At 33.0% G+C, this 10,817-nt stretch overlaps 1 protein-coding gene across 1 annotated transcript; it reads right to left on the bottom strand.

Moving 5' to 3' along the window:
* Positions 1–1,381: 1,381 nt before the first annotated feature.
* LOC148303486 (cytochrome P450 6j1-like) lies at positions 1,382–9,744 on the bottom strand. The gene is made up of 9 exons (XM_088269870.1): positions 9,512–9,744; positions 7,708–7,837; positions 5,720–5,932; positions 5,046–5,233; positions 3,860–3,981; positions 3,391–3,482; positions 2,906–3,032; positions 2,351–2,611; positions 1,382–1,654 (listed from the first exon to the last, which is right to left on the bottom strand). Exons 1-9 carry the CDS (start codon positions 9,700–9,702, stop codon positions 1,485–1,487), a joined length of 1,494 nt encoding a protein of 497 aa, XP_088125996.1. The 5' UTR covers positions 9,703–9,744; the 3' UTR covers positions 1,382–1,484.
* Between the last annotated feature and the right edge of the window lie 1,073 nt (positions 9,745–10,817).

Raw genomic sequence — 10,817 nt, 5'->3', positions numbered from 1 at the left:
CAACTCCTTACCTTTCAATGACTCTTTTCTTTTCAAAGCCATGTAATTATTTTGAAGAAAAACTTCAGACTTATACTTGTTCTCCAAACTCAAAAGACCTTTGAAAGGAAAAAGATTTGAGACGATTCCCGGGATTAAGGTAAATGCAACGAAGAAGCTGAAGGACTCCACTAAAGAGGCGTTCAAGGATTGTTTCCAAAAGTGGAAACACCGTTGGAATACGTGTGTGCGTCGGGGAGGTGAATACTTTGAAAGGGATCCAGACATATGTATACGTAACTTCTAAATAAAGTTTATGACTAAACATTTTGTTTTATGACGTCAGTCTACGTATTTATTCAACAGGCCAAGTATATACAATAGGTATTAATGGAATTAGTAAGTTTCCTCATACCATATTCACATATTATATGGTTATATTATTGATACATCAATTAGATGATTTATTTTCTCCGTCATCCATTAGGGAGCACGTTCGCGGGTTCCTGTTGTGCACAAGGTCATATTCATCAGGTCATAGTGACATCCTAATATATCCATCATATACCTCGTATGCAAATTGCCACGGCTTAAGTGTTTTATTTTCGTAGCTCAATAAAAGGTGCACATAATAATTCATCGTTCGTTTTAAAAAGGTATATTAACTATTGACTGCAAAAATCGACTACAGTTTTACACTTTTGACATTAGCGTATTCGTTAACTAAAGATATTTGTTTTTAATTGAAGTGTAACTTAGCCAAAAGTGTTATTTACTAAGTAAAACTTAAATTAAAATGAATAGACTTTACCACAAAGTGACTGCCGAATTGATTAATGAAATTAAAGATGTTTGACCTAAAATAGCATCCAATGCAGATTTATTTGTTTTATTTGGTTTATTGAACTCCTCAAGTACTCGTTTTATTAATTTTAATAAACACAACTTCTTTCTCCAGTAGCCACAGTGACACGAGTGTTATTAAAATTGTCAGGGCTACAAAAAAACATATACCACCAACTAAGGCCCAGTGATCAATAGCCCGCAACTTAATTTTCTTCTTACTCAGGTAATATTTAACGTAGTTGATTTTTTGTTCAAAACACTGTTTTTTCGTAGCCAGTACTCACTTGTTAGAGAGTAAGTTAGCGGTTCTCGTATCATTTTATTTTTTAGAGAATTGGAGTAAAGTTATATCCAGTACGTAGTTATCGCAATATCGACCAAGGGTGAGTATTAATATCCGTAAGGGAGTATACCTTTTAATTTTGTTAATTTAAAGTTTGAGGTATGGAAACATTGTATCCCACTATGGTAATAATTGTATTGTTTTTAAAACTTATCGTGAATGAGATTTGGCCAAAATCTAGTGCATTGATTTATATTGAATACAAACATTTCGTATCGTTCATAATTACTTTATTTGAAGCATGAGAACAACAAAAATATTCGTGAATAGTAAGTTTTATTCATGATTTTTTTTAATCTATAATTATTATTACGATCTAAGAAATTGTATGGAAAGTCAGCCAGAGATCTCCGACGGCTCGAGTGACAAGAACGGATGGATCTACAGGGAGTGGTCGTGGCAACGTTTTAGGGGAAAGTCTCAGTTCGAAGCTTCTGACTATGGAAGATATGGCCACCTTTGAATTCATGAGACCCAGCCTCGAACCTAGAACAATATTTAAACATAAATAATTTAAAAATCATACTTTTTATAGATTTATCCCCCTTCTTAGTGCAGTGGTTAGAGCGTTGGCTACTATTTCGATTTTCAAGGGGGCCAAAACAAATATAAGAGTTTTTCACCCCATTTTTTTTCCTTGACTGGAACCTGAAGTGCATGAATCAACTTAACATTGCGTCAATTTGATACAGCCCCCTATGTAGTATCGAGTGCGGATGAGAGTTAGAGAAAAACAATAAATCATTTGATTGGAGTTTGCGTAAGTGATATGTCTGCATCAATGCTCTAATGTTAACAAAAATGAACTTATATTTTAGGCTGGTATGTAAAATTTAGTTAGGGTAAGTCGAGTCAGATTTATATCGATTCAGATCTGATTTGATCTGATACAAAATAGAGATACAAGTTTTACCAGTAATTGGAAAATAGCGCGGCGATTCTACAGAGCACGATGACTCGGAAAAATTTGAGTCAGAAAAGAATTCGAGGGAAACTGATGCTGATGTAACTGAGAAGAAGGGGCTGACAAGATATGATAGATGGTTCGTTGGACCATGCACTCATCTCTCGCGAAAGTTCAGGGACTGACTTATACACCACGGAAATCAGATTAAATAGCAGTTCAATGCATTGGATATGTACTTAAATTAATCTAAATTTACGTGTCTACTTTATACTCACCAACGCAAATCCTCGGCCCTTCTCCAAAAGGCAGAAACGCGAATTTGGGAATCTTGTCCTCATCTCGGAATCTCTCGGGATCAAAGGTTTCTGGGTCCGGGAAGTAGGCGGGATCGTGATGTGTTGCGTAGTTGCATATAGTGACGGGCATTCCAAGGGGTATTCTGAAAGGCTTTCCTCCAGCTACTGCCGGAGGCAGATCATACTCGCTGGTGCAGACTCTGTTGATTGTCAGCACCGCGGGGTATATCCTCATCACCTCTGCAAACAAAAGATTTGAGATATGTATAGCTAACTGATGTAAACACGATGTTTCGATCATTCAATATCATTATAGTTCAAATGTTTTTGAAATAAAGACGAGGCAGTGTTAAGACCGATGAAGAACTTGATTTGAAAATATGTATATGGGTATTATCTCAATAAAAACAATACACAGAAGGCTGACTCTTCTAGGTCTCCTTAAGAGTTAAAGAAAATGTGTGTATTAAAAATATTTTCCGATGTAAATACATTTGGTTAATGTCAAATAGAATATATTTTATGTCATAATACCATTAGTAATCATATCCAAATATTTATTTCCTTGAATTTCTTCAAATGATAACTGTCCCCCGTTGGCTGCTGCAGCACTGTTTAACTCATCGCGTAACTTCTTTTGGATTTGTGGATTAGCTGCCATCTGCAAAACAGTTGATTTTTAAAGATTTTTTTTTGGGATTCAATCACATATATTTTCAGTTTAATAAACAATTCGAAATAAAGATTCTATGTATTGAATTCGAACAACAGTTGTTATCTATTCAATACATCTTAAACATTGTATATCGAAGAGTCTTTTCCTGTTTTTTTCTCTTGAATACATATGTAATCCATTTTTATCAGACCTTTAACACTATTTAAAACATCTTAAGTGTTCGGTAAAGTAAAAAATAATTTAAAAATATTCGAGTGATTGGTTCTAATTATCACAATAAGATAACAATTTTAAATGATTGCTATAATTTAATTCACTAGTCGAAAACAAGTTGAAATATTACCTCATAAAGGAAAAAAGATATCAGACCGCTGGATGTTTCAACCCCTTCAGAAAGGAAACCGAGGACTCTTCCTGATACTTCAATGTAATTGGCTAAAAAAATACCATAATTATTGACAGTTAATTTATCTACATACAGTTTGATTTTGTAATATAACTATGGGTACATAACATTAATTTGATTTAAAAAAAGAGCATATTATTAAGGACGATTGTGGATGAAAATTTTTGAAATTTCAGAAAAACAAAAAATTAATATACAACAACAAGGGTCGCATCTAGGTCCAAGAACGTTTATTTTTTCATTAATTGATTCGGCAGTCACTTTGTGGTAAAGCCTATCCATTTTTAATTGAAGTTTTACATAGTGGTATTTAATATTTACTTTATTTATATTTCACGAAGTCAATTTTTTTAAAGCAGTAAACAATTTTATAAAATAAGAAAGAGTGAGCAAAGGTTTAACTTACCATCGCCATCTCTCATTAAGCTTTCGAAAAAGTCATTCGGTAAAAAGCCATGTTCCTTTCTTATGGCCACAATATTTTTAGCTATGTCAATGCACTCTTTCTCCACCCACGGCTTTACAAATCTGTGAATTAACATTAACACCATTATTTAAAATACATAACAAGTTGCATGCTTTTGAATAAAAACGTAATTTAGAAAGGCCTGGAATGAAAAAAACTACTTGGGGAGTGTAACAGAAAGAAGATGAATGTTTAGTAGTTTTCATAATATGTTATATTGGCTCCACGTAAAAGATTAAGTAATCGATTTTATTTATTACTTTATTTTCTTTGGGTAAAATAAGTCACATTTTGTATGTAAAACTCTTCATAAGAAAAGAATACGTTTTATTCATTTTCTGAATAGAGTTTAAAACAAAGTAAATGAAATAAGTAAACATTAATTGAGTAAGGATATTGTAAAATGACAAATCAGTGTAAAGCATTAAATATTATTAAGATATTTCTTATAATATTATATTTTAAATAATATTAAATATTAATAAATATTTTTATGATTATGTAATCTTATAAATTTAAATAGTGAGAGGTAAAATTTAAACAAGTTTAAAATAGTTGAAACAGTAGGAACTATAGAAAACTAAACAAGATAACAACAAATTAAAAGAAAAAAAGTAGAGCAAAAAACATATAAGTAAGTACATATTTAATATAGATAGAAGTCAGAGTTCTGTCGGTATTACAAGAATAAACCATGGTTTCTAGAAAATCATCCTTACACTTGAAATACAGGACATATTAACCATATATAGACAAAATAAAGGAGAAGAGTTAATTCTATGAAAATTGTAAAAAAGTTTTTTTCTTTTCTGTATTTGTGTGTATATTAATTAGGTTGAAATAGATAAAAACAATAAAAAACAATGTAAAAAGAACTCCACCGACAAGACACATAAGGTGGCTTGGTAGGTCCCATAAAAAGTGTTAATTATGTTTATGAATTTTTGAATTAATGTATATAGTATATGTATTTATATAAATATTTATATATGTATTTATATATGTATATATATATATATATATATATATATATATATATATATATATATATATATATATATATATATATATATATATACATATATATTATTCTTATATAGAGCAGTGATAAGATATAACCTCTTACCCAGTGCTAAAGTAAGAGTGAATCCACGGGGCAATGATGTAAGTGAGGATGCTCAATCCTTCCCAGAAGTCAGACTGGAAGAAAGAGAGCGCTATCCTCTTGAAGACGTTGTTTTCGTCTTCGAAAGTGTTAATTTGCAGCCCCAGCACTCCCGACACCATCACGTCTGTCAAGTATTTTACAGCAAGCTGAAATAATTCCAAGACATCCCATAAAAAATTAATATTAGTAACTGAGGTGAAAATTTCCAAAACAAAATAAAGAATAAAAATGAGTCTTGAAAATAGTGATTTTTCAATGAGGAAAATTGTTTTCATCGATTAAACGAATATAAACGGTCCTTAGAACCAATAAAGGGTCGACGATCAGCAAATCGAAAATAGAGTACCTGGCGTACCCATCACTTGAGAGTAACTTGAAAGAAAAAATATTAGGTCAGTTTCAATGAGTTCGTTGGGCGCCTCTACGATGTGGTTTTTTGAGGGGAAAAAATTCGAAACAAAATTTGGCATTGCTTCTAAGGGTCTTAAAAGAAAATGCTTTTAAACGATCAAACGAACAACTGTCCTTATAACCAATAAAGAGTGATATCGACGATCAGCAAATCGAAACTGGAGTAGGTATCTGCTTTACGCACCACTTAGTTGATAGTAGCTTGAAAGAAAAAGTATTACTTGTCTTGCTTCAATGGGTTCGTTGGGCGTCTCCACGATGTGGTTTTTCAAGTACTGGACCATTCTGGAGCTCTTCTCTTCCATCATTCCATACATCCCCTTCACCCGACTCGGGGTCAGCAGGGAGGACCATTGGGCTCTCCTCGTCTTCCACGCGTCTCCCATGTGGAAGAATGGGTTTACAGCAAGAAGTGGATCCTTCTCTGTATCGGTCTAGAAACAAAAACAACAAAGTGTGGCGGGTTGTGGTCCCGTGGTTAGTGTCGCGGACTCTTAAGTCAGAGTTTCTCAGTTCGAACCCACTCTACTACAATTTGATACCTATTTCTAATAATGAGCCGCTTAGGCTCACAGAAATAGTGTGAAATTGAAATATTTTTGTAAATAATAAAAACAAAAATATTACTCTTTTTATAAAAAAGGTTTATTTTATTGGAAGGTTTAAGGCCTGCTTAGTTATAGCATTAGAAAGTTAGAAAACAAACAGCATTTTAGATGTGTCGTTGACAGGAATAAATATCTACTCTAAGCCTCGAACCTGGATAACTACTTCTGATTGAGAAAGTCATCATCCACCCGGCTGTATAGAGTTCTGTGGGGATAAAAGCAAGACAAAATTGTACATGCAATGTGGGCTATATACAACGCAAGTACGTTTGCATTTTAAACAAATAAGTGACTCCCCCGACGTCTATGCGTGTTAATTTGGTTTAGAAGAAAATGTATCTGTGTACATTTTCTTCTAAACCAAATTAAAAACTAACTAACTAACTAACCATCACGCAGAGGAAGGCAGAGAGAATCGAACGCCACACCACTCTGTCTGTGCAAACATTCTTCGCCTCTTCTACATTCATGCATCTCCTCATACATACCCGACGATTATTACGACTCCTGACCCGGCCACTTTCAAGTATTTGACATTCCTGATTGTGCCAAGTTTTCCTCGGTCTTCCCCTTCTTCTTTTTTTTAAACATATTTTATAATCTAACAAGTAGAACCCTTTTTATTAAAAACGTATCAGTTTTAAAATAACTACTACTACTACTACTACAATCACGCCGTTCCCCCGCAGGGGAATGGCAGTTCCATCCATCCTCTCTGCCTACGGCAGAAAGGATGGATGGAACGCCACACTCTTCTGTCCTGACATACACTCCTCGCCTCCTTCACATCCATACATCTAGTCATACATGCCCTCCGATTACGCAGACTTTTGACACCGCCAGATTTTAGGTTCTGATTGATCTGATCGTGCCAAGTCTTTTTCGGTCGTCCACGTTCTGTTTTCCCTCTCACATTCGCCACATATATTTTCTTAGTCATTCTCTCGTTATTTCCATTCCATTTCCATCGTCCTTAGCCATTCGATCCACATGTCCATACCACCGCAAAGAACTCTTCCTAATATTTTCAATTATTCCTCGTTCAGCCTTACATTCCTTTCTTACATCGTCGTTTTTAATTCTGTCATACAATGATTTTCCACACATTCGTCTGAGGGAGCGCATTTCAACAGCGTTCACTCTGCTTTCATCCTTCTTTTGCCAGTTCCATGTTTCACATTAGTGTCGGTACTAGCAAATATGTATGTAATAAATAAGTAATAATACTAATAGAGAATAAAAAGAAAAAGAGGAAACAGGGTAACCCACTCCTTTGGGAGAGAACAATACAAAATTAGAGTGTTCCGATCGAATGTTGACAGAGCCAAGACCGAGTCAACACCCACTTCCACCGCGACACTTATGTCTCGATAAGCCATTGGAAGTTTCTGAAACTATCTTCTTTTGACGTTCAACCGTTAAACATCCAGTTACGGTGGTTGTAAAAGTAATGGAAGCATATCAAATAATGACCTCTCTACATTTATTATATGCAAAAAAACTATTAGATGCCTGTCGATAGTGCGAACAACATTTGTTCAATAATTTACATATGTATTTGTATATCGCTAGAGTTTTGTGAAAAGCTCGCTTGTTCTTACATGGAAATCATTCTCGGCGAAGTGGTTGTAATCCTTGACTAGCACAGCCTTGATGATATTCACGTCTCTGATGACTAAAGTTGGAGTCCTCAACTTGTAAAATCCGAAGTATGCAGCATTGTTGAATTTTCTGGAAAACCAAGAAAATGTTAAATGTATTTATGTATATATATATATATATATATATATATATATATATATATATATATATATATATATATATATATATATATATATATATATATATATATATATATATATATATATATATATATATATATATATATATATATATATATATATATATATATATATATATATATATATATATTATATATATTTCATGTAAAATATTATTTTGTCGTTTTTAGCATTTCTTTTTTTGGCGTTGGATTTGGAAAAATATATTCTGCAATCTGGCTTAAGTCAGTCTGGCTTAAACCAACTTTACACAAAACCATTTTTTGTGTGAAAATCTTGGCCGAAAGGTTGGTTGATATTGTTATTATTGTTTTGATGTATATATTTTTTTTACTGTATTTCTTAATAAATATCTTAACTGATATGAAAATTGCCCTAAACCGTTTTGAGTTTTTGGCATCTGTCATTTTATACTGTCCTTTTTCGTTCTAAAATGCAATTTATAGAAGTCGCTAACAAACACTCGTGTTTCTGTGTTAAATCTCAAATAATTCGTTTTCACCCGTAGCCCCAGTAAATTCCTCGACTTCTATATTCTTCTTCATCCATGTTGAGATTTAAAAATATCAATATTAACATTTTTATTTATATAGGTGTGTTATCGTAGACATCCTTGTGTAGCGTATATAGTTATAGATTAAAACATCGAAGGTTTAATCTATCAGATGTTCAAAGATAATATAAATAGGAAAAATAGTGTTGATAGCATCGGGCTTTTTTAGTTGTTTTCTGATATAATAAACATATCTCCGTTTTACAAAAATATACAACTTGTAGTTGTGTAATAAGTAGGCGCTTGGTGAGTAGAGTGACCAGCCATTAAATTCCGGAGTTTCCGAATTGGAATACTGTCAGACCTCAGATTTTTATTTGCATATTTTTTAAGGGAAGAACAAAAACGTTCACAAAATTTTTAGTGTGTCCAAATACTTGTTCACAAATCTGAGTTTTCTCTAATTAGGCGTTATTTTTACACTTGAACATCTCAACATAGAAGAATAATACGGAAGCCTAGGTACCTATTTAATAAAGTGATCACATTACATGCGTATTTGGAAACCAATTCTCCATTTATCTACATACATGTGGGCGTTTACTGGTCACCCTACAAATACAGATAATTTAATCGTAATATATTTTTTGCTACTATAAAGTCCATGACCTTTCATCAACTACCAAATAATTAAGAGTACATATATTTCATATCAATATGGCAAAATGAGTCTCACGTTTATACAGGAACTTAAATGGTGGCACATAAAGATGTAACAAATTGAGGTCTTGGGATCTCAAAACACTTTATTTATTTATTAAAAAGGATGTTAGTTTATGCGTAAATCCTGAAAAAATTAAAATGTAATTTTGTGAAAAACTACCTTGTTCTTCATATAAAATTGTACGAAAGTTTGAACTTTTCCTTGCCTCGAAAAACTTTGCTAAAGGGCGCAAAGAAGATACGAAGGCCGCGGAACTACGAATACGTAGTTCATAATAATGTACGTAATACATTTTTAATTCTTTTATGCTTGTCTTGTTTATTTTATAGTTCTATGCAAGCTGTGTGTTTCCATCTAGATGAGAAATCGATTGATAAGATTCTTACTTGTATAAGTCGTTATATATAAGCCCGAAATGCTTTTGTCCGGTTAGAGCCTCTTTGAAATTTCCGAAGAAAAATTTAGGAGGTTCGTTGGGGACTCCATGTTGCTTCCAGAATCCGTAGTTCCACGTCGCGTATAAATATATTCCAATTACGATAGCACCAATAATACCTAAAGTTATCACAAGAAACATCTCGAATTAGCGTAGAGCGATCAGAGAGAACGAATGGTAACTGAAAACAAAAACAGTTCCAATATAATACGATCGCCACTTGAGGCAATTGAGGGAGATACGTATATTATTATGGAAGATATTTTTATATATATCCGCATATAGGTTACACCTCGAGTTATGTAACGTACGACATACGTAAATTCGCAGCTACGTTAATGAACGTAAATTGGGGAAATCAATGAAAAATCTACGATCAGACTCATGGGATTCGGCGTATCTGCATACGTACCATCTATATTTTTTGCTTCCATCTTTTCTCTTCTTCATTTTTTATTGATTTTTAAATCTCGAGAATATTTTCGCCACACGTTTGTATAATATGAGTCCATATTACTTTTTTTTAATCCCGATACCCTTTTAAATAATTGTAAACCTGATATTTTTATTCAGTATTCACCCGGATTTATTTAATTTACCTCTGTTCTTGGTACCCTTTTACTCCATTCGGCAATACTCATAATGTAAAAAATCGATAATAATAAAAAAATAAAAAAGCGTGGTAAAATATAAACAAACAGTTTCAACGATATAAAAATACAAACCTATTAAAATAACACATTTTGTTTTTGATATACGGTTAGTGAAATATTTAATTTTCTTATAAACGTTACTCCTTTCATGTGGAATCTCCAAGCTCAATACAGCATTGGATGGCCATGAGCGAGGTCTATGTCTGGAATTGGACCACCAAAGGCCGATGTAGAAAATAGATTCGACTTATAAAACGGATTCTAAAAAGTAACCTACACGTAAGTCAAAGTATGTATTGGCGTAGTATGAATATTAATTTTATTAGTACCGCGCAATTTGGGTTATTCGTTCGTCGATTTTTAAATAATGTAATATATAAGGTAGCGCAGCAAAAAATACGATTGTACAATTTTTTGAAAAAATATAAGAACATGGGCAATGGAAATGTCATTTGAACAGATTAGTTCATGTAATAGAGGATAATTAATTTAACTACGTTTGCAATAACAGATTTTAATAAACGGATATCTACTTACGTACACACTGTGACAATCTGATGCGGTGCCCTGGACTCATCAGACGCAGATATGGCCCGTACGAAG

The sequence above is a fragment of the Brachycentrus maculatus genome, unplaced genomic scaffold (genome assembly GCF_059751285.1).
Source record: "Brachycentrus maculatus isolate JH-2025_06_01 unplaced genomic scaffold, ASM5975128v1 h1tg000367l, whole genome shotgun sequence".
Taxonomy (NCBI): domain Eukaryota; kingdom Metazoa; phylum Arthropoda; class Insecta; order Trichoptera; family Brachycentridae; genus Brachycentrus; species Brachycentrus maculatus.
The sequence above is the reverse complement of the archived record's forward strand: the minus strand, read 5'-3'. Positions and strand labels throughout refer to the sequence as shown.